Source organism: Callithrix jacchus, chromosome 10, assembly GCF_049354715.1.
Source record: "Callithrix jacchus isolate 240 chromosome 10, calJac240_pri, whole genome shotgun sequence".
NCBI lineage: Eukaryota > Metazoa > Chordata > Mammalia > Primates > Cebidae > Callithrix > Callithrix jacchus.
In genome coordinates this window covers 30,208,508-30,232,564 of record NC_133511.1, presented here as the reverse complement: position 1 = coordinate 30,232,564, position 24,057 = coordinate 30,208,508, and the positions used below count along the sequence as shown (strand labels likewise).

At 52.5% G+C, this 24,057-nt stretch overlaps 1 protein-coding gene across 2 annotated transcripts; it reads left to right on the top strand.

Moving 5' to 3' along the window:
* The first annotated feature begins 1,617 nt into the window (after nucleotides 1-1,617).
* ADAMTS8 (ADAM metallopeptidase with thrombospondin type 1 motif 8) lies at nucleotides 1,618-23,649 on the top strand. Of its 2 annotated transcripts, none has more exons than XM_009007124.4 (9): nucleotides 1,618-2,661; nucleotides 10,555-10,794; nucleotides 12,727-12,862; nucleotides 13,574-13,741; nucleotides 14,822-15,075; nucleotides 17,337-17,520; nucleotides 19,652-19,824; nucleotides 19,946-20,121; nucleotides 22,454-23,649. In XM_009007124.4, the coding sequence occupies exons 1-9, from the start codon at nucleotides 1,936-1,938 to the stop codon at nucleotides 23,022-23,024; spliced, it is 2,628 nt and encodes an 875-aa protein (XP_009005372.4). In that variant the 5' UTR covers nucleotides 1,618-1,935; the 3' UTR covers nucleotides 23,025-23,649. The 2 variants fall into 2 exon arrangements, with proteins under 2 accessions (XP_009005372.4, XP_002754640.4); XM_002754594.6 differs by having other exon boundaries at nucleotides 14,774-15,075.
* The last annotated feature ends 408 nt before the right edge of the window (nucleotides 23,650-24,057 follow it).

Genomic DNA, 24,057 nt, shown 5'->3' with positions numbered 1-24,057 from the left:
GGAGGCTGAGGCAGGAGAATCACCTGAACCTGGGAGGTGAAAGTTGCAGTGAGCTGAGATCATGCCATTGCACTCCAGCCTGGGTGATGAAGTGAGACTCTGTCTCAACAAAAGAAAATCAGGAGTTGTACTCTGGGAAACAGCAAATAAGGGGCTTCAAGGAGGTAATAGCCAATCATTGAACTGTTATAACAGCCCTGAGGCAACGCAGAATTGTATTCATTGCTTGCCCAGGTCAGACTGCCCCAAGCACACAGCACTGTGCTAGGAAGAAATGTTTTGCTCATTTCGAGAAAAGCATTGAAGAGACCATTCTTTCCGTTCTCCTGCTTCTAGAAGTGTTTTCCCAAAGTATTCTAGACTCAGGTTATTCCTATCCTATAAGTTATGTAGGAAAGGAGGTTCTGCATGGTGCTAAGTTGGGAAGTCCATTCTTTCTTCTAAAAAGGGGTCAGAGGGGCTGAAAAGAATCAGCAATGACCTCGTCTGTCAACATCCCAGCATAAGCCCAGAGCTGGGTACCTGGGACAAGTGAATTGGCAAAGGATTTAAAGGCCCTGGTCCCAGCTGTTCCTAAAGCATCACCCACATTGACAACTCAGAGAAAGGCACAGTGGGTGGTGAGTCTAGTGTCTATAGGTAGAGAACAGGGCCCTGTACCCAATCCAGACCTGTATCGTTTCAACTGGGGTGGGATGGAGTTTTGTGGTCTAGAGACCATGCCATCCCTCCCTTCTTGAGTACTACCCCCTTCCCCAGGGGACGGTGGCGACATGGGACAGAATGAATCCACCTCATACACATTTGTACCTGGGGCTGTGGCCAATGCAGTGAAAGGGCCTCCCACCTTACATGAAGTCCCTGGCAACTAGCAGTATCCAGAAGAGAGGACAGTTTTCAGGAACTAGAGATCTGTTTTCCTCCTACGGAAATGCTAACTTCCCGGCCTCACTGCTGGTATCTTACCACTGTGCTGGCCTCTGCCCCGCTCGCCCTAAACGTGGCAGTGAGAGGCCCTGCTGGGGTTAACCAGGTGGGTTGTTTTTTGTTTTGTTTTTCTTTTCCCAATCTTCCATTTGGAGTGAGAGTTAGGAAGCCTGTGCAGTAAAGAGGAGAGGAAGGCATGATTTTGGCATGACCGTTCCCCCTCCCTGTTGTGCTTTATAGTGAAAAGCTCCGAAACCTTCGCCCCACACATTCGGATCTCCGGAGGGATCTGCAGGGATCCGAACAGGGTCGCTGAGACCAGCGCACGAGCCTCTTCGGAGGGTGCATCCTGGACCCTCGGCCGCACATGAGGAAGCAGCTGGGGTCTCCCAAGGACTCTTTCTAAAGGGTCAGTCCAGCATGGTAGGGGTTAACGTGGGTCCGCGCGTAAAGGAAAGGGAAAGAAGTTGGAGTTGACACTTGGGGGGAGGGGACGGGTGGCGGACGGGTCTCGCTGCCTGATTGGTTTTGCATTTCATCCCAATTTTTTTTCTCCGCTCTCTCTCCCTCTTTTCGGTTTCTCTCTCTGATCCCAGGGGAGGGGAAACGGGAATAGTGAGAGATCAAAAATAAACCTCTTATGTCAAGCCGGGAAGGAAGTATAAATAAGAAGGGCTCGGCAGCCCACTCGGTGCTTCCCGGGGCGGGGAGGAGACAGGAGGCGGCTGCGCGGGGCCGACGCGGGCAGGGACGGGCGCACGCGGGCCGGGGCCAGCTGCTCGCGCTCGGCTCGGCTTGGGGGCGGCGGCGCAAGAGGAGCTGGCTGCGCCAGCCAGAGGGGCCGCCGGGGGAGCGCTCCCACCGCCGGGCCCCGCGGGCCGAGTCGGCCTCGCAGCTGATTGATTCTGCTTTTCCTGGAGAGAGCGGCGTGGCCGCGCTCTGGCCGCCAGCACCTGTCCGCACCAGGCGGGCTTCTTCCCTCTCTCGCGCGCCGCCGCCGCAGCCCCCATGCTCTCTGCCCCCGCCGCCCCCCGGTGGCCGCCGCTTCTGCTGCTGCTGCTGCTGCTGCTGCCGCCGCAGCTGGCCCGCGGAGCCCCGGCCTGGCCAGCAGTTGGGGGGCAGGCCTCGGAGCTGGTGGTGCCCACGCGGTTGCCCGGCAGCGCGGGCGAGCTGGCGCTCCACCTGTCCGCCTTCGGCAAGGGCTTCGTGCTGCGCCTAGCGCCCGATGACAGCTTCCTGGCGCCCGAGTTCAAGATCGAGCGCCTCGGGGGCTCGGGCCGGGCGGCCGGGGGCGAGCGGGGGCTGCGCGGCTGCTTCTTCTCCGGCACCGTGAACGGGGAGCCCGAGTCGCTAGCGGCGGTCAGCCTGTGCCGCGGGCTGAGTGGCTCCTTCCTGCTGGACGGCGAGGAGTTCACCATCCAGCCGCAGGGTGCAGGGGGCTCCCTGGGTCAGCCGCACCGCCTGCAGCGCTGGGGTCCCGCCGGAGCCCGCCCCCTCCAGCGAGGACCCGAGTGGGAGGTGGACACGGGAGAGGGTCAGAGGCAGGAGAGAGGGGACGACGAGGAGGACGGAGAGGAGGAGAGCCGAGAAGACGAGGCAGAAGGCGCTAGCGAGCTGCCACCGCCCCTGGGAGCCACAAGTAGGACCAAGCGGTTTGTGTCTGAGGCGCGCTTCGTGGAGACGCTGCTGGTGGCAGATGCGTCCATGGCTGCCTTTTACGGGGCCGACTTGCAGGTAGGACTGAGAGCCTCCTCCAGCCGCAGTGCCCGGAGGGCCCCCAGACGCCTCCAGCGTCTCTAAAATCTCCCCTTCCAATCCCTCTGAGAAAAAAATCCCTTCCCGTTCCTCATCTTCTCCAGCCCGACCCCAAACGAGATTCTCTCCTTTCTGAGAAAGAACAATAACTATTTTCTGAACTTCTGCCACCCTGGCTCCCTGTGCCCCTACCCCCAGGTCCCTTCCGGTTTAAAGTGGGGCTGCCGACACCCATCCCTCTCATCCGAATCTCCCGCGGCACGTGGCACACTGACCCGAAAGTGAGTGTCAACGCATCCCCCGGCACCTGCCTCTCCCGGCAGAGATAAAAATTGACAGTTTAGGAATAGCACCCACTCCCATCCCCATTTCCTCAGTCCTCTACTGTCCCTAGATCTGAGAGGCTCCCAGAGAAAGGCAGATGGGATGGCAAGAGGATTGTCTGATTCCCTTGGGTATGGAGGTCGCCATAAGCAAAAGACATTGTTTGAAAGGAACTGAACCTGGAGAGGAGCTGCCCAACTTCTCTGCAGCCAGCTGGTTGTGATCAAGGGGCATGGACTACCTTGCCAACCTGGCATTCAGCCCCGGCAGAACTTGGCAGTGCCAGCAGCCAGCACAAGAGGGAGGGGCACAGAACTTCTGCCTGGGGGCTCAGCCCAGGAACTGAAGCTTTGGTGGAAATGGGAGGGGAGTGATGGCTGGGATGAGCTCTTTTGGTGAATGTCTCTGGTAAAGCCAGACCCATACTTGGTCCACCCAGCTGCCCTTAGCCCAGACACAGCTCTTAACTGAGCAGGAGCAGAAAAACAGAGTCCAGGGGATGACTAACTAACCAGACCATTTCTAACTAGATGCAAAGATGATGCTGACTCAGCAGGAGGTGTCTGTGTTGCCCTAAACCCCAATGTCTCCCCAAAAGACCAGGTGAAGGCTTTTCCATGAGAAAAGGAGGGTCAGGTTTCCAGGAGAGGGCTGCTCTTTGCCCCTAGGAAGCACAGAACCAGAGATGTGCCAGGGAAGGAAGAACTGACCTGCCCAGAGGTCACAGTTCCCTGAAACAGGGATCCTGGCAATGCAGCAGCTAAGCTGACACTTTGGTGGTGATGGCATCCTTGGCTGGAACCCCATGCTAGGCTCAGCCTGTGCCTAACTGCTGGGGGCCCCAAGGGCATAGGCATTGCCTGTGCAGAATAGTCCAGACAAGGAAGTGATTGGCCTGTTTCTCATCCCAGCTTTCCCACCCTCTATCACTGGGAAAGGCAGGATAGGAAAGACCCAGGGAGAAACAGATGCATAGGATGGGAAGCACTGTGGGTGAGAGTCCACATGGCTGCTGCTCTGGCTACTGCAGGTGCCGGTTACACCCCAGGCAGGCACCTCTGCAGGCCCTCCTGGTATTTGCTTCCCCCAAAGCACGGCAGAGCAGCAGGCCCCGAAGGCAGTCTGCAACATGAGCTTTGGCTCTCGCTGATTTAATATCTGTTTCCCTGCCTGCCCTGAGAGTGGGGAGCAGTGGGGCACCAACCCCTCCTCTGACTCCTTTATTTAAGCAAGTACTAGAGAGGGTGGCAGAAGAGGGGTGAGAAGCGGGCTTTTCCCGTCCCTTTAGGACCCTCACACCTGGCTTCTAGGGGGCTACACCAGAAAGAAGCTGAGATACACGCATTGCAAACCCAGAACATGGTGCTGTGCCCCTCTACCCCCATACACAGAACAGATTCTGACATCCACCTGAGAACCAAAACATAGGAAGACCAACAAGAACCCTTTGTGCCAGCAGAGAAAGTCCATTTTTCAGCCTCAGAGCCAGAATGTCTCACTCTTTCAGCTGATCACCTGGACGTGGGAGATAAGTGAGTATTTGCCTCAGGGATGTACTCACATCTCCAGACATCCTAGCTGTCTAGAGGCAGACATGCTCTGAGGCCCAGCCCCAGGATGCCCGGGCTGCAGACACAGGAGGCTCTTCTGGGGTCTGCACCTGGTTTTGTTCCCTTCGGTTTATGGTCTGGGTTTGCTGTACTAGACAAGTTGGCTTTCTCTGTAGCAGAGTCACCAGGGCACTGCCATACTCATGAGACTCCTGGCCAGATGATCTGGCTCCTGCTTGCCCCACTCCCCGTCCCCCACAAACATGCGTTTCTGGGCCTTTCCCAGCTGCATGTAGCCACCTGCACAACCAGCAAGCCCACCTGGACGAGGAAAGCATAGCAGAACAGGCATCGGGCACCTCTGAAGGCCGAGTTCCTCTCCCTAAGGGATTGACTTCTGGGTCTCACCTGGAAGGAAAGCCTTCCCTCAGGGAAACCAACCCCACCACCTCTACCTTGGGTCTTCTGTCCCAGCCCACCTGCACTCCTGCTGCCACCGTGCCAGGTGGGGGAGAGGCTGAGGTACAGCCGTGTCCAAGACACTCTATGGACCCTCAACTCTGATGTAACCAGCCTTGGAGATGCTACAGGACAAGTGTGACTGTCTCAGCTCAGTCCCCTGAGCTTCGGAAAACAGGTCCACGAGCCTAGCTGAGAGAAGAATGAAAATCAAGTCCTTGTGCCTCAGGACCTTGCGTGCCCACAGCCACCTCCTCCAAATGGAAGCCAGTCCTTTATGTAGAGACCTCATTCACACAGAGGGAAGGCACTTTGGGGTGCCTTGGTAATAAGGGGTGTGCAAGGATGAGAAGAGGCTTTATCCCTCTAGGGCTTAGAGTTCCTCATCTGTGAAGCAAAACACCTGGGCTAGGTGATCAGCCCGCTCTAAGCATCTGTGCAGCTGCTTCATGATGAGCCGGTCTTTTGGAAGGTTCAGCCACTCTCTGAGCATGTTCAATTCACAGCGTGGTTGTACATGCATCCCCTCCATGGAAATACTTGTGAGGGGGGCAGAGGGAGAATGCACAGCTCACAGAGGACATGTGGCTTCCCCAGGATCAGCAGCTAGTAAGTGGCAGGGCTGGGTCTGCAGCCCAAGTCTCCCAAAGCTGAATCCCATGCACTATTATCCCACCAAGAGGCTTCTTTCTCAGGACGAGGGCCTCTGTCGACCCTCTGACACTTGCCTATATTATGGGAGTTGGTCCTTAAATCCAGCAGTTCAAAGCCATCCAGGACCACTGTGAGGCCCTATCCAGAGAAGAAACCACCTTGGAGGCTGAGAGAAGGAATGCACCATTGCCAAGCTGGTCTCCCTGCTAAGCGACAGTGAAGTTTTCCAGAACTCTGTCAATTGAGTTCACTTAATCCCATGACAAAAGGGGCCCCTGCCTCCCACCTTCTTATCTGATTTGAGTTAAGAAGCTCAGACAGAGGGGGCTTTCTGAAAGGAGGGACCACCTGGGAAGACAACATTAGCTCTGTCTCCATCCAACTGCTGCTCACTGTCCCCTGTGTGAACCTGGGGCGGGATGGAGTGAGGGGCAGCATGGGCAGTGCCCACTCTTGCCAGCCTGGGGTGCCTGTCCTGCCAGTGCTTCTGCAGTGAGCAGAGTGTCTGAGTTCTCTTCTTAGCAGAGAGGGTCCAAAAAGTGGCACTCACAGGAGGTCAGATTCTGGGGATGACATCAGGGACGGCTTTCACAGCCATCTCCACACCCCTTACCTGGGTGGTCTGGGGAAAATGTCTTCCACAAGACGTTAGATGCTGAAGAGAGCACGCGGCCTAGGTTGTCCAGCACCATCCCAGTTTCTGCCTGTTCTGGTGTGATTATTAATATCACCATCTTTTCCTCTCAAGGGTGTCCTGGTTTTGATGACAACAGAAACAGATTCACGTTCCCCCAGCCCTGTAGCTACCAGAGAGAAAGACAAGCATTATATGTGCGTGAACGATATCCTTCCCATTGGCAAAATAATGCATCTTTTCCATCCCTTATGTCTGCTACAGTCAGAATGATCAAAGATATGGAGTGTTTCCCAAAGAAAATGTCTCAGCATCCAAAGATGGTTCCTTCCCATCCTCCCGGGGGCGGGGTGTGCACAGGCAATGACAGGCGGACCTGCTGCTTGCAAACCTTGGGTTTGCTTTGGCAAGGCTGTAGTTTTCCTTACAGCAGCAAAGATGGGTGGCAGTCAGTGCAGAGACTAAGAACATAGACTTTAGAACAAAACAGAAATAGCATAGTTGTTTGAGCAAGTCACCTATTTCTCTGTACCTCAACTCTTTCAGGTACGAGCAGTTATACCATCGTCCTAGCCTTGTCTTGAGGATGTCACAAAATATGGAATGCACCCGACCTGGTGCCTGGTTCAGAGGAGGTACTCAACGAGGCGTGGCTATTACTAGAGTTGCCTTCGGTGATGGAAACCGTTTGTTAGAGTGGGGAGGATGCGCTGGCCCATGCCTTCAGAGTGCTGGCCACTGCTGTTTCAGTTCTGCTGTTCCACACAACAGTAGAGCCTTCTCTTTCAGCTTGCCCCTGCTAGGTGGCTAAGGCTGACTTGTAGTTCGTGTACGTGTGTGCTTCGAAGAGGCGACCTTGCCCTTTGCTATTCCGAGAACAAGAAGAGGTGGAGGATATAGTGCAGGTCGTTCTCTTTTCTCCTCTCACCTCTTCCCTCTCCATTTGCTTCTCCATCTCCACACCCCTAGCTCAGTCTCAGGCCCTAGAGAGGCAAGGTAGGAAAAGGAATGCACCAGATGCTGGAGTGAGAGCTTCCTAGGGCCACTTGTCCTCTCCTGGCCTCCCCCAGGGGGTGCCGCAAGGGAAAGCAGTGGAGCTGCAAGTGAAGTGCAAACGGGCACAGTAATGACGGGTGGGAGGAGGCCTGCCCGACCCCATCACCCACCACAGCTGGCATCCCCACAGGAGCTCTGAGGGAGGAATCTCTTTGTTTGTATCTCAAAGAACCAAAAGGGGCTCTGGCCCACCCACTGGCCAGGGTATTGTTATTCTTTTTATTTATTTATTTATTTATTTATTTTAATAGGCACAGGATCTCGCTATGTTTCCAGGCTGGTCTCAGGTGCTTCTCCCACCTTGCTTTACTAAAGTGTGGGGCTTACAGACATGAGCTACCCTGACTGGCCTGATGTTCATCTCTATTGCAGGTCCTAGGGTCACTCATGCAGGAGCAGACTCCCTAAAAGGTGCCACCTCTCCCTAACCAAAGTTAAGAATATGGGATTCCCAAGTCACTCAAGAGCGGGTTGTTTAACCACCCCGGCCAGGCTGACCGTGGGCTCCCACCAACCTGCTTTGGTTTTGGGGGTTGCTTGCTGTGCTGAGGCCTCTCCTGCTTGGGGGGTCCAGGACCTCATTCACATTCTTCACACAAAGCCTGCACTAATGTGGTGAGCAGGGAGGTGTAAATCTGCACCAGGCAGTGGAACAAGCCGTCTGACCTTCTCCTTGACCAGCCGCAGGCCTGATCTCCATGGTGACTCTAAGTCAGGGCTGTCCTTTGAGCCCAGGGTATTGGGGGAGAATCAAAGGCTCACACCCTAAGGTCGCCGCCCCCACCCCCAGTGATCCTTCTCCCTAGGGAACTTCTCCCTAAGGCATTCCTGCCGTCATTTCTCAGAAGAGCTGATTGGGAGGGGAACATCAAAAACTGAGTAGAACAAGAGATAAGGAGAGGTCAGTGGGATCCGGATCTGGGGTTTTGAAGGGACACTGGACCAAAGAATCCTCCTAGCCTTCTTGAAAATGAAAAGTATCTTCTGAGACAGCAGCCTTCAGATATCTTCAAGTCCAGCCTACCCCTTGAAGATAAATGGCTCTGAAGCCAGCCCTGCCTGACAGCTACGAGCTGCCTGGAGAAGACAATGATATAAGCATCCTGAGCTGCAGGGAGGAGGCTCCCTGGGAACCTGAGGGCCTGGAAGCTCCTTACACTGTGTCACCCTGATCTTCATGCAGCAGTTTACCCTGTGTGAAGATCAGGGGTTAACCCTTGCCTCCCTCCGGTCTTCACTGAGGATGTGAGCACTGTCTCATCTCTCACTCAGCCTCCCTCTGATCTGCTTAGCATGGGCACACAGGCTTGTCCCAACCTCCAGTCTTTAGCTCCTTGTGCTGAGCTGCCTCGGCCCGAAGCTTAGCAGCTGGTGTTCCTTAGCTTCACACCTTCCTTGTACGACCTCATCTTCCCCAATTTGAGATTGTGAAACTGGGACTCAACGGGAAGAAATCTTGTGATGATGGTCGCAGATTGCCTCAGAAGAAATTTTGGGGGTTGGTCCCTGGCCCAGCAGACTCTGGTCCTTCTTAAAGAGATCAGGATACTGTCAGCCTCCTGGAAGCAGTGAAGACCTGGTCAGGAGTTCATCTCGGCAAGCCACCATTCCTCAGCGCTCACCCCCAGTTGCATAATGATGTGATTTGCTTTTTTTCCCTCCAGAATCCAGCTCCAGGAGCAAATGCCAAGTTTTAGCCTTGCTGATAAGATGTTTACATCAGCCTAAATATTGCTGGAGTGCTTGACACACCAACTAACCTGCCAACCCCTGCTAGTAGGGCTAACAAAATACGTGGCTGATTGCCTGCGAGGTGAACAGACAGATCCCATTCACAAATAATGGGATTCATCTGGAACGCCCACACATGGCCTCACCCCATGGAATGTCCCTCTCTACCCTTTCCTTTCTCCTCCTTCCACTCCTGCCATCCAGACCACAAGAGAAGAGGAAGAGGGGCTCCCAAGAGGTAATGATCGAGGGATCAGAGAGGCAGGACGAGCAGGTGCTGCCCAGCTGACCACATTCCAGCTCAAGAAGCACCCACCTCTGCCCCTGTGTCTCCCCTTCCACAAAATGCATAAAGAGGGCCACTTCAAGGGGTGGCCAAGGCAGGAGAGCGAGTTCCCATCTAGCCTCCTCTCCAAGCCTTGGAATCCAGCAGGAGAGCAGTTGGCAGCCCAGGAATAAGACAGAGGCCAAGCAGAGATGTGTGCTCTGCTGGCCAGCCTGGGTGAAAGGGAGAGCAGCTGGGATCCAAGGCACCTGGGTCCTCTAAGACCCACAGGACCCTCAAAAGCCCCAGGCTGGAAGGAAACAAACCCATCTGGGCTGTCCAGGCAGATACCAGGAAGCCAAGCCCTGGGAAACCTCATGAGCACCCTGTACACCTGAGTCAGGCACCCCTGGGCTGGCCTCCTGGTTTGAAGAGCTGTATGACCTTCAACAAGTTAATCTGCCTGACCTTCTACTTCCTCATTCATGAAACGGAATTACAATACCTTCTTCATAGAGTTACTGTGAGAATTCAGTGAGGTGATGTGGCAGAGTAGCTGTTGTTAAGAGGGATTATTAAAGCAAAGTTTTCAGTATTAATGATTTCCACCCTGAAGAATAGAGTTAGGCCAAGAGACACCAAAAAATGCTCAGCTGGATTCTAAAAGGGAATTCTACTAACCTGGAGCACTCAGAACATTACTTCTGGGCTGAGGCTGGGGACGGGTGGGGGTAGTTGGCAGGGAGACGGTGTTAGGATTAAGGCATATAAGCCGTGCTGTCCAGTAGAACTATCTGCACATTCCAGTACAGTAGCCACAAGCCATATATGACTATTGACGCACTTGAAACACGGCCCGTGCTACACGATGAGTTTCAGTTTTTGGATTTTACGAATTTGGATTTAGGTAGTCCCATGAAACTGGTCTTGATATTAGACTCACTGGTTCGGAGCAAGGCAGGTCTAGGTTCAAAAGCTGCCATTCGTAAATCAACTTTGTGACCTTGGGCAGGTTCTTGAGCCTGTTTTCTTACATGTAAAGTAAAGGGAGTACCGCGGAGGCCCCGGGGGTATCGTGAGGCTTTGGCAAGGATCCGATGCTCAGCCCCATAACAAGAGGTGATGGCAGCGGACAGGCCAAGCCAAGGGCCCTGAGACTTAACCCTTCACTCTGCCCCTTGTCTCCTCCTTCCCGACAGGACCATATCCTGACACTAATGTCTGTGGCAGCCCGAATCTATAAGCACCCCAGCATCAAGAATTCCATCAGCCTGATGGTGGTCAAAGTGCTGATCATAGAAGATGAAAAATGGGGCCCGGAGGTGTCCGACAACGGGGGGCTTACGCTGCGCAACTTCTGCAACTGGCAGCGGCGTTTCAACCAGCCCAGTGACCGCCACCCGGAGCACTACGACACGGCCATCCTGCTCACCAGACAGGTCCGTGCCTGGCTCCGGAAGACCCGGAGAGGAAGGGAGACGGGATGGGCAGATCAAAGGGAGGACCATGAGGCCTGCCCAAACATGGGAAATGTCTCCCTGCTGGCCCCAGCTGGACGCCAGAGCCTCATGCCCAGAATGATGAGGAGGAGGTCATAAGGACAAGTGTGAGGTATTTGCAAGGGAAGGAGAAGAATCTTGTAAGGGCTCTTTTCCAAAAGTTTGTGACCAGCTGTCTCCTGAGGTCATACATAACAAGAAGAAATGGGCTTGAGCTGCCCAGTGAGAGATCTGGGCTTGGAATTAAGAGAGCAGCTCCATCTGCAGTGGTTGTTAAACACAGGGGCAAGTAGCCGGGGCATCCCCTCAAGATTCAACCACAGCTAGAGGTCTGCCCACCTACATGGCACGATTTCAACAGACAGCTTCCTGGAGGCAAGAGAGTGGTCATGTGTGCCAGGCCCTGTCTCTTCCTTCAGTCTTATAATGGCCCCACTGGGCAGGTCCAGGTGTTATCCCCATTTTGTAACAGGAAACTGAGGCACAGAGAGGCCGCACAGCTCTCTTGCCACATAGCAGCAGCACCTGTAGTCCAGCCAAGGCAGTGCTGCTGCAGGGTCATGTTCTGAATGACCGTGCTGTCCTGTCCACCACAAAAAGTCTTTGAAGTCCCAGCCAGCCCTAGGATACAGCCAGCCTGGAACATAGAATGGCTTCCCTTATATGAGTGCCTGACGGGAAGATAGAGGGAGATATCCTAATCTTGTCACTCAGAAATCCATCTCGATAGCTTTTGTATTTTATATTCTTTTTTGTTTTTAATTTTGTTTTCTTTTGTTTGAGACAAGGTGTCACTAGGCTGGAATGCAGTGGCACAATCACAGCTCACTGCAGCCTCTGCCTGCTAGGTCCAAATGATCCTCCCACCTCAGCCTCCTGAGTAGCTGGGACCACAAGCACAAGCCACCTCGCCCAGCTAATTTTTTTTTCTTTTTACTTTTTGTAGAGATGGGGTCCTACTATATTGCCCAGGCTAGTCTCCAACTCCTTTACTCCAACCTGCCTCGGCCTCTAAACATGCTGAGATTATAAGCTGTTCTTACTTTTTAACAAAAGGAAATTTCACAGGTTGCTCTCCAATTTAGAAAGATCAGGGGGCAGATGAATTGGCTTGACCATAAACACAAAAAGAACCAATAAAGCAAGGCCATTGGGTGAGATATCCAAACATGCTGAACCTTCTGTTGCTTCCTCCTCCTGAAGAAAGGTCAGCCAGGCACATGGCAGGTGCCTGCAGTCCCAGCTGCTCGGGAGGCTAAGGTAAGAGAATCGTCTGTGCCCAGGAGTTTGAGGCTAAGTGAGCTACAGTTACACCTGTGACTAGCCACTGCATTCCAGCCTAAGCAATATAGCCAGACTTCGTCTCTAACATTTAATTTTGGCTGGGCACAGTGGCTCATGCCTGAAATCCCAGCATTTGGGAGGCTGAGGTGGGCAGATTGCCTGAGGTGAGGAGTTTGAGACCAGTCTGGATAACATGGTGAAACCCTGTCTCTACTAAAAATCCAAAAATTAGCCTGGCATGGTAGTGCATGCTTATAGTCCCAGCTACTCAGAAGGCTGAGGCAGGAGAAGCACTTCAACCCTGGAAGCAGAGGATGCAGCGAGCCGAGATCCTACCATTGCACTGCAGCCTGGGCAAAGAGCAAGAGTCCATCTCAAAACAAAATTAAAGAAGCAAGAAAATTTAATTTAATTTAATTTAATTTAAAAGCTCAATAAATGCAGGTGATGCACAGGCCAACAAGCATGTTATGATATGCTCAATGGTGCATGCCCACATGCATGCAGGCACCCAGCCCCAGCCCACAGGCCTGCAGCACACCACACACACACACTGATGCACTCTCTTACTCTCTCCCCACCAAGTAGAACTTCTGTGGTCAGGAGGGGCTGTGTGACACCCTGGGCGTGGCAGACATCGGGACCATTTGTGACCCCAACAAAAGCTGCTCTGTGATCGAGGATGAGGGGCTCCAGGCGGCCCACACCCTGGCCCATGAACTAGGTAAGATTTGCCGTGCCAAAACTCACTTCATCACGTCAGAGGCAACTGCTCTTCCAGATCCAAGGTTGCCTAGATCTGAAGGAATATTCGGCCCTCACTTAGGGATAGCGCCTCATCATTTTGACAGGGTGACTGTATACAAACAGATACTGCGCTCAACAGTGCTGCACGCAACTCCACTCCCACCCCAGCACATGGCCAAAATACAAAAGCAGCGTCCCACACGATTATCACTGGTCACCCGGCGGATGCCAGGACACCAGGCACGTGCTGGGGTGGAGGCGTGGAGCTGTGCACCAGCTAAGCCGTGAGGATCCAGGGGAAGAAAAGTGGTCCAGAGACTGCCTTGTCAGAGAGCAAACGATAGAGCTAGATCCAAATTTATGACCGACTGAGGCAGAAAACAAAGGGGTATCCATGTTTCTCAATCATCTGAGAAAGCATCCTGGAAGAGCAAAGCGCGGGGGGAAAGCCCGACGCGGAAACCTTCTGAGAGTAAGGGGGTGGCTGCTCCCCTCCGGAGCTCCATCCCTGTACCTAGCTGGGCTGGGTAAGAGCAAAGCGCGGGGGGAAAGCCCGACGCGGAAACCTTCTGAGAGTAAGGGGGTGGCTGCTCCCCTCCGGAGCTCCATCCCTGTACCTAGCTGGGCTGGGTAGAGTGCACTCGGGCAGGGCAGGGCAGGGCAGAGTGGACCCGGCCTCTCTCCCCAGGGCACGTCCTCAGCATGCCCCATGACGACTCCAAGCCCTGCACGCGGCTCTTCGGGCCTTTAGGCAAGCACCACATGATGGCGCCGCTGTTCGTCCACCTGAACCAGTCGCTGCCCTGGTCCCCCTGCAGTGCCATGTACCTGACGGAGCTCCTGGACAGTGGGCACGGTAGGCACCAGCAGCCCCGCCCTTCTTGTCCCATGGGCCTCCTTCCACTTCTGCTGGTGCAGGGACCCCCTCCAGCTGTGCCTCCTCACAGGACCCTTAGAGCTGAGTCTCCGGCCAGCCTCCCATGCTGGGGCATTCACACCACCCCCAAGGTCTGCTCTTCCTGGCCCCATCTTCCAGCAGCCAAGTTTTGGGCTGATTTAGATGAGTCACAAAGCAGGGGGGAAGCTGTCCGAGAAGGTTGTCTGAAGGAGGAGGCTTTGAGCAATGCTTGAAGGAATAGACGCAGGCAGCACAGAGGAGAGACGAACCTACAACAGCTCAGGCTGGCAGAGGCAGTGACTGCAGCCTGTGAGAGTAAGAAGGCGGGGAGCCTGTTTAAAGGACTGGAGCCAGGTGGGGGCCCACATCTGTGGTCCCAGATACTCGGGAGGCTGAGGCAGGAGAATCACGTGAGCCCAGGAGGTCAAGCCTGCCAGTGAGCTGTGATCACACCACTGACTCCAGCCTGGGTGACAGAAAGAGACCCATCTCTTAAAAAAAAAAATCCTTTCAGAAGAGGGGAGTAAAGGAAAAATACTTTTAAATGGTTGGCATTGTTGGTAAAGCAATGAAGTATTTTAGATTCTGCTCACTGAGGGAGACAGGGACATGTATGGTGCAAAAATAAGATTATCCAGACAGCATTAGTCATTCTTCATTTGCATGCTGTTGCTTTGAGGAGCACAGTTAGGTTGTGATGTGGACGAATACTGCGTTAGCTGGCATTCGCTGGGTACACTCTGAATGTCAGGGGCAATGCATCCTAGATGCTCTGGACAGCAAAGGAAAGTCAGTGCTGAAAAGCCTTTGCAACTGATAGTCAAAAATTAGGCAAGCTCTCACTAGATCATCGAGTGGTGACAGCTTTTACTTGGAGGTCAAGGAAGTCATGACGCCTAGACCTTCACGGCCATTCATCACAGGCCGTGGAGAGCTGAGAGGGGGGCTGCCCTGTGTGTGTTCTTAAGCCCCTGCTTCCTCTTTTCCCAGGGGACTGTCTCCTGGACGCCCCCGCCACGGCCCTGCCCCTCCCCACAGGCCTCCCGGGACGCAAGACCCTGTACCAGCTGGACCAGCAATGCAGGCAGATCTTTGGGCCAGATTTCCACCACTGCCCCAACACCTCTGCTCAGGACGTCTGTGCCCAGCTCTGGTGCCACACTGATGGGGCCGAGCCCCTATGCCACACGAAGAATGGCAGCCTGCCCTGGGCTGATGGCACACCATGCGGGCCTGGGCATCTCTGCTCAGAAGGCAGCTGTCTACCTGAGGAGGAAGTGGAGAAGCCCAAGGTGAGGGACAGCCCCTGAGGATAGCTGGGAGAAGGTAGGAAAAAACAGAAATGAGGACTGAAAGCTGTTCTCAAGGGGAAAATCACACTTGAGAGCCAGGAACTGAGAGACAGCCAAGCACAGTGGCTCACACCGGAATCCCAGCACTTTGGGAGGCTGAGGCAGAAGGATCACTTGAACCGAGACTAGCCTAGGCAACATAGTGAGATCCTGTCTATACAAAAAATTTTAAAAGCCAGGCATGGTGACTCACACTTGTAGTCTCAGCTACTTGGGAGGCTGAGATGGGGGATCACTTGATCTCAGGAGTTAGAGGCTAAAGTGAGCCATGATCGTGCCACTGCACTCTAGCTTGGCAAAAGAAGGAGACCCTGTCTCCAATTTAAAAAAAAAGAAAGAAAGAAAGAAACTTCGAGCCAGGCCACAACATAGGACTTCTAGGTAAAAATCACTCATCTTTTAACAAACAAACCAAAGCATATTTATCCACACAATGAGGAGCCCATAGGTTGACAGTGTCATGGCTGTGGACATTAGGGGACTGCCCCTGGGAGCTGCTTTGGGGCTGACTCAGGGCTGGTGGAGATGCAGATTGGTGAGAGGTGGGAAACAGGAAGGTGGGCATGCCACAGACTGGAACCACTGTGAATTCCATCATGAACACAGAGAAACACGTGGAATAAATTCCATCAAGAATTGAGTGAAAAGTATTCATAGCCTGCCCATGCTTGAGCTGAATGCATGATTAGAGGTTGGGAGAATGAGAGCAGTTGTGGGAATTCTGTACTCAAAGAGGAGGAGAGGAGGCAGAATCAGAACTGCCTCTGGCCAGGCAGAAAAAACTTGGCCCAGGAGAGAGTAAACTCACAAGAAAAACCAAGTCAGTGCCAGTGAGGGTTTTTAAATGATTCATTTCTTTGCCCTGGTCTTAATACATCCAAACTGTGAGGCTGATCACATTTCTCTTACTGTGAGTCATGGAGCCATCACTATGAAACAGCATCCACTGAGTTTCACAGCCTGGTCCCCGCCAGCGTTGAATCGCCAGGGTGGCCCGAGCACTCCTTAGCGCATGTCTTTTGCACTGAGCCTTGGGAGCCTGCCTGCACCAGGTAAACTCCATACTCCTGTCCTAAGGATTCATGGAATGATCCTCAGCCACCTCCCATTCTCCCTGTTCATTCTCGTCACATGTTATCGAGAGAAGAGGAGAGGGATCTGCCACCAATCCCCAGAGGCAGAGCCAAGCTAAGTGCAGGGAGAGGTTGACATGAAATGATCATGGAATGATGTGTGGCCGTTATTTTTAAGAACAGTTAGATCAGAGAATAAATATTTATAGAATCAGACTGAGTGCAGTGGCTTATGCCTGTAATCCCAGCACTTTGGAAGTCCAAGGCAGATGGATCACCTGAGGTCAGGAGTTCAAGACCAGCCTCACCAACATGGTAAAACCCTGTCTCTACTAAAATTACAAAAATTAGCCAGGTGTGGTGGCAGGTGCCTGTAATACCAGCTACTCAGGAGGCAGAGGCAGGAGACTCGCTTGAACCCGGGACACAGAGGTTGCAGGGAGCCAAGATCTCACCATTGCACTCCAACCTGGGCAACAAGAGCAAAACTCTGTCTCAAAAAAAAAATAGGGAAGCAATTCTGTTTCTTTCCCAGGCATTATCCTCTCACTGGAACCAGTGGCTGGTAGACTATGGCAATACCACCCCAGGGATGCCTCTTTTAGACCAGAGTTCATCTACCTTGGCACTAGGGACACTTGGGGCTGATAAATACTGTGGGGACTGTGCATTGCTGGGTGTTTAACAGCATCCCTGGCCTCTACCCATTAGATGCAATAGCATACACCCTCCCCAGCTGTAGCCACCAGAATATCTTTAGACAGTGCCAAATGGCCCCTGCAGGGCAGAATTCACCCCAATGGAGAACCACTGCAGTGTATGAAACCTCATTCCCATGAAAGAGTGTCACTCATTCATTCATTCAACAGATACTCTATTGAGCACTTTAGTAAGCATGATGCACTGTTTTAGACACTGGGGAGTGAATGAGTCCAGCCTGGTTTATGTGTTCACAAAGCTATGCAGGCCACACAGTCATTAAATAAATGATTGAGGCAGTTTACGGCGCTCCATGCACCAAGATGAGAATGACTAGATGAGGAAGCCAGGGCTATGGCCACCCGGTGGCACAGATGCTGAAGCCTCCTGGCCTTTGCTTCTGATTCAGTGTGCCATTGTATGTTGCAGCCCTTGGTAGACGGAGGCTGGGCACCGTGGGGACCCTGGGGAGAATGTTCTCGCACCTGCGGAGGAGGAGTACAGTTTTCACATCGTGAGTGCAAGGATCCCGAGCCTCAGAATGGAGGAAGATACTGCCTGGGTCGGAGAGCCAAGTACCAGTCATGCCACACGGAGGAATGCCCCCCTGACGGTAATTGCCACTCAGGGCCACCCCTGCCAGAGAAGCAACTATCATTGCTGTAACAAATCCCCAGAGGATGTGTAAAGTGAGAGTAAAGTGGGTCTCCTGGGATATAGAGTTTTTCCTGTGACCTCCACCTAAATGGGGTCTGCAAGGCTTCAAGCCCAGGGGCAGCTCTCAGGGACCCGGGACGGCTGTCATAGTGTTCAGAGAACCTGGTAAAGTTAAGAAGAGAAATTGCCCTCATCTTCCAAGATATGGAGATGAGGACATCACTCCTAACCAAACTTATTGGGGAGGAGCCTTTGCAGAGGGGCTAGTGTCTAGGAAAATAATCCTCCTGGAGGCATCGGAGCCCTCATCTGTGTGCAGAATGGAAGCATTTTCCAAAGCAAGCATCAGAGCCAAACCTCCAAGGTCTTTCTAGCCAAAATTCAGCCCAGGGTGGGGGAAGGATTTCTGAATCTGATTCCTGTGCACATTCCTTCTGAAAAGAGTTGCCCATCTTCCTTAGGGGCCATGGCAACTGCTTGACAGAATCTTCCCAAGAAACAATACTACCTCTCCCTTCTCTTGGCATATTCCTATCTCCAGTGCCTGCTGGAAACCACACACATTAACTTGGAGGCGGTAAAGGGGCAGCAGCAAACTTGTGAGAGGGAAATCATTACAAGGTTTTTCCCCACCATCCTATCCAACTGCCCTGTGTGCAGCTCCAAGAAGTATTGGCAGGCTTGAAAAATCAGGCAGAGCTTTAGGAGAGATTCCACCATGGGAAAGACACTGGCATTGGGTTGATGGCTCATAGGAGAATCTGTAGGCTTTGCAGTTTCACAAGGCAAGAAGGATCCACAATGGTTTGAGGCTCAACAGATGAGTCACAGACCCGAGGTTGGTGAGGGGCTCAGAGAAAGGAAAGTTTGGGCGAGCAGAAGCTTTGAGGGCAGTTAGGACTGAGCAGAGTCTAGGGGACTGAGATGGGGTGAGGTGTGGGGGGACCTGCCAGGATCGGGGGAAGGTGTGAGAAGAGCCCTCATTCACTTAGGTGGACTCAAGCAGAGCACACCAGTATGTCAAGGCCAGACCACAGAGGTCCTTGAAGGCTGGCACAGTATTCAGGGATTATCTATGCCACCTGTCCCATCAAGTCACCTGGAAGCTCCTGCAGACACAGCCCAAACACCCTCAGCTGCACTGACTCAGAGTCTCGGGCGTGCAACATGGCATCTTCCTTGGCAGAGTCTCCCCAGGCATTCAGATGCACAGTTCGGGTGGAAACCTTGGCAGGAAGAACAGCTTTAATTTTAGGATTTGGGGGTGGAAAGCAACCCACGTCTAACTTCAAATGGCTTGGTCTGGCAGCAGCACGTGACAGGACAGAGAATAGGCAGGCTCGGGTCCCCATGAAGCCAGCAGGCCCTGGCCTGTGGTAGTGAGAGTGGGATGCCATCATTTTAAATCACAGATTGTCCTGAATATAGTGTAGATCTTCGTGACAGTTTGGAAATAGCGGATAGAGATGCTCAAATGTTTGGGAGACACGAGGATACCAGTCTCAGACTTGAGCATGATAAGAACAGCAAATGAAAGTCAAAGCAGTTCGTGGAGGGACCATCAGGATCTTGGCCGTGCCAAGTTGGTGGTAATCATAGCACATATTTCCCAGAGACACCCAGAATTATGGAATGTGGGTGTAGGGGCAACATTGGAGCTAGACATGTAGATTTGGAAGTCTTTGGATTCATGTCCAGTGTCACTGAGGAAGTCGATAGTGCGCAGTTAGCAGTGTCCTGAGAATATAGCTCCATGTGCCATTCTGTGTCTTCCAAGCTTACTGAACTGTTCCCTGTTCTTCCCTGAGTTTATTCATCTGTAAAGTACAATGAATCTCTTTCCCTAATGGAAAGGACATTTATCCTAGAAAGCCTAGCGTGAGGCTGGAGGGCTCCTTTCCTTGCCCTTTTTTGGGAAGGTCACAAGTGTCTAGGAATATTGTGCCCAGAAGACACTGGGCCTAAGTCCCTGGATTAAGTCTAAAACCAAGAGAAAGAAGCAAAGTGCTATACATTCGGAATTTCTCCACCGGGTCCTCCTGCTTCCGCAGGGGTGTCACCTCCATGCCGTTTCTTCTTCTATCTAGGGAAAAGCTTCAGGGAGCAGCAGTGTGAGAAGTATAATGCCTACAATTACACTGACATGGATGGGAATATCCTGCAATGGGTCCCCAAGTATGCCGGTGTGTCCCCCCGGGACCGCTGCAAGTTGTTCTGCCGAGCCCGGGGGAGGAGTGAGTTCAAAGTGTTCGAGGCCAAGGTGAGAATCACCCTGGGACTTAGATCCAGAGATGGGGAGGAAGGTCGCCTGTCCCCACCCCTCCCACAGGCTGCTTCTATGCTCAACACACCCTCCCTCACCCTCCGTTTCCCTGTTGCAGGTAATTGATGGCACCCTGTGTGGGCCAGAGACACTGGCCATCTGCATCCGTGGCCAGTGTGTCAAGGCTGGCTGTGACCACGTGGTGGACTCACCTCGGAAGCTGGACAAATGCGGGGTGTGTGGGGGCAAAGGCAACTCCTGCAGGAAGGTCTCCGGGTCCCTTACCCCCTCCAGGTGAGTCTCCCCTGGAGTTCTGTACCTTGCTTGGTAAAAGAGAGTAATGTGCTTTGCACTCTGATGGGCCCAAATTGGAATTGTGGCTGCTACTTAATAGCTATGAGGGTTGGGCAAGTTATTTAAACTCTCTGAGCTTCAGTTTCTTTATAAAATGTCAGCAGTGTCTCTATCTCAGAGTCGTAAGGATTTCCTGAGATGGGATGTGCACTTGGCAGTGTCGAGCCCATAGAAAAGACAGAACACAGAGCAGCCGTGACTTTTACGAGGGCTGGAGGCCATGTGGATAGGGAGCTGTCCTCTCTGACTCAGTCAAGCCACACTGAGTAACCTGGACCTCTGCCAGAAAACAGCTCTTCCAGGCCTGTTTTGGGAAGGACGTCTCACCCTAAGCCTGGAAAGCCCTGTCCTTTCTGCAGACAGATCTTCAGGGAAGGGGGTTACCAAAAGCGGGCCCTGGCAGCCTCAGGGCTTTCATGAATCTGAGACTCCAGACACTTTGTTCACATGCTAATGTCACACATTCATAAAACTCCAAGGGTTTTCCAAAGTGCGTTTATTTCCACGTTTGATTTGTAAAATAAGTCCATGAGGTAGGTAAGGCCAATACTATTCTTCTTCATTTTGCAAAGGAAGAAATTAAGGCACAAAAAGATTAAATGACTTCTCTAACGTCACATGACAGCCAGAGGAGAACCTAGCTTTCCTAAGTCCTGGACGACTTTTTCTGCCACTCCATGTACTTCCTGGGGAGGAAGAGCAAGGTCAAGTGTTTTATATGTACCACACTCTGCCTCTCTGCCTCTAGTACATCCACGTGTCCTTTGGGGGGCTGCATGAGCATACATTTGTCCAACCACTTCCTGCACTTCATGGTCTCAGAGTTTTTGAGAAGTGTTCACTGTATTGTATTCTACCTAGTGAAGCTCACCAACCCTGCCCCATTCTGTGTGTGTGTGTGTTGTGTGTGTGTGTGTGTGTGTGTGTCTGTGTATCTGTCTCTACATCTCTCATCTCACCAGTCTGAGAGAACAGAATCAGCTTATAGCAGGTAACTTGGGACTCTTTTTATTATTTTTAATTTATTTTTGTTTTTTTGAGACAGAGTCTCACTCTATTGCCAAGGCTGGAGTGCAGTGATGCAATCTCGACTCACACTGCAACCTCTGCTTCCCAGGTTCAAGCAATTCTCCTGCCTTAGCTTCCCAAGTAGCTGGGATCACAGGCATATGCCACCACCCCCGGCTAATTTTTGTATTTATAGTAGAGACAGGGTTTCATCATCTTGGCCAGGCTAAGGCTGGTCTTGAACTCCAGGCCTCCAGTGATCCATCCACTTCAGCCTCCCAAAGTGCTGGGATTAGGGGCATGAGACCCTGCCTTAGAACTCTTTTTAAATTTAAGCTCAAAGGACATAGAAAAAAGAAGCAGATGCTATTCCGATACTGGGTCCCTTGGCCACTTTCCCTCAGGCTTTAGACAGGTGGGTCTGTGGACACTCTCAGAGCCCAAGACTAAGCAGCCAGCCGCAGCTGGACATACAGCAAGAAGAGCAAAGAGCTCACCTGACGGTTGCCTCACTTTCTCCCCAGCCTATGGAACCCAGATTCCCAGGAAAGAACAAACAACTAATCCTTCTTCATCCTACCTAAAGCCCTAAGCCTATAATGGACTGGAAACAGTTTCCCAAAACAGCATCCGATCATTCCAGAAGCATTAGTTCTTGTGGTATCTGGGCACTCCCAGAAGGTGGCTTCAAAGGGGCCCCCAACTCTCAACCCCCAGCCTAATCCCACCATAGGGACATATTCATCAAATACTAGGAGCTGATTGACTCAAAGAGGTGGTGTGAAATTTCCCTCCTGTTCACATTCTGGAAGGGGTGTATGGAACAGTGTTGTCCATGGGGTTTGAGCTCTGGGTGAGGAGGTGGCCAAGCAAAGTTGTATACCAGTGCGAGGAGCTAGAGGTATCTGAGCTCTCATTTGATAGATGCCAGGTGTGGCTGCATCAGCACAGCTCTCCAAACCCTTCTGGGTTCTCCTCCTCTCTAAGCTGTTCTCAAGACCCACATACCTCAACTCCTCAACCATGCATTTGAAATATCTGGTTTTTGCCAGATGAAGCAAAAACCCTTGAAAATCCCAATGTACAAGACATTTCTGCCTGCCTAAACAGCTGCATTATTGAGAACATTGAGGCACCTTGCTTAATTATTTGCTTTAGGTTTTTTTGTCTGCCACCTGGGGTGCCCACTTCAGTTTCCAAGGCATCGTCGTGACCTGGGCTGGGTAGCCACTTGTCTAAGGGTGTCTTTCTGTTCCTATCATAGTTACGGCTACAATGACATTGTCACCATCCCAGCTGGGGCTACTAACATTGACGTGAAGCAGCGGAGCCACCCAGGTGTGCAGAACGATGGGAACTACCTGGCATTGAAGACGGCCGATGGGCAATACCTGCTCAACGGCAACCTGGCCATCTCTGCCATAGAGCAGGACATCTTAGTGAAGGGGACCATCCTGAAGTACAGCGGCTCCATCGCCACCCTGGAGCGCCTGCAGAGCTTCCGGCCCTTGCCAGAGCCTCTGACAGTGCAGCTGCTGACGGTCCCTGGCGAGGTCTTCCCCCCAAAAGTCAAATATACCTTCTTTGTTCCTAATGATGTAGACTTCAGCATGCAGAGCAGCAAAGAGAGAGCAACCACCAACATCATCCAGCCGCTGCTCCATGCACAGTGGGTGCTGGGGGACTGGTCTGAGTGCTCCAGCACCTGTGGGGCTGGCTGGCAGCGGCGAACCGTGGAGTGCAGGGACCCCTCTGGCCAGGCCTCTGCCACCTGCAACAAGGCCCTGAAACCCGAGGATGCCAAGCCCTGTGAAAGCCAGCTGTGCCCCCTGTGATTGAGGGGGCAGGGGCCAGTCTTGTGCTCCTGGATGTGGGGTACTGGGATACAGACAAGGGTCTCCACTGTGGTGACTCTACATATCAAGGCAGCATGGCCGACCCAGGCCTCCCATTGCCACAGTCCTCCAGTACTGCACAAATTCCTACAGGGGAAGAGGAGAGGGGTTGGGGCAGCAGACCCTGTCATCAACTGTCCAGTGGACTGGACCTTGCTTGGGTTCTAGTAGAGGGCATAGGTTAAAAGGTAAAAGTGCACTTATTGACTCAGACAGAACACTCACCGTCAGTCTGTTTGCAAAGGACTAGCAAACTTAAATGAAAACAAAAATTCTATCTGGTTTCCCCGATACATAATCTACCTCAGAGGGGAAAAAAAATAGTATAAGACAGGCATGGGGTGGGGAGTCGATGGTGAATGTCACAGTAGGCTCCAAAGCTGCACCCAAGCTGTCTTCGAGAATGATCATGACAGTCTTCAGTGTTAAAAGCCATCACCTAAAGGGCTGCAGCGTCACAGGGTTGTGGAGAGCCACCTGTTCTCAGGCTGCCACCTGCAGGGGTGGATCCATTTCAAGTATTTATGCCAATGTGTCTCTGAACTAAAGTGTGATCTTATGCCAATGCAGTGGTCTGGTTCATTGTTTCTTTGGAAAGAGCAGGAACCTAGAACCTAGGGATGGAGGCTGAAATTAGGTCAGCTCACCTTGAATTCATGCTGGGCAGTGGCTCCTTACCTGCTCTGGGTCCTCACAGACCTGCAGAATCCAACTCATTTGAGCAACTTTCACTGGCATGATCTAGACCAGTGGTTCTCAAGCTTTTATTAGGATCGTCAAGAGGGCTGGTGAAAACAGATTGTGAGGCTGGGCAGAGTGGCTCACACCTGTCATCCCAGCACTTTGTGAGGCCCAAACAGGAGGATTGCTTGAGCCCAGGAGTTCAAGACTAGCCACAACAACATGGCAAGACCCTGTCTCTACAAAAAATTTAAAAATAGCCAGGCATGGTGGCTCACGCCTATAATCCCAG

Bases quoted from the DNA above. Each gene is read 5' to 3' on its own strand.
- ADAMTS8 (XM_002754594.6), top strand. From the start codon at position 1,936: ATGCTCTCTGCCCCCGCCGCCCCCCGGTGGCCGCCGCTTCTGCTGCTG. The intron at 13,742-14,773 runs GTAGGCACCAGC...CTCTTTTCCCAG, and splicing joins GCTCCTGGACAGTGGGCACG to GGGACTGTCTCCTGGACGCC. The intron at 15,076-17,336 runs GTGAGGGACAGC...TGTATGTTGCAG, and splicing joins AGGAAGTGGAGAAGCCCAAG to CCCTTGGTAGACGGAGGCTG.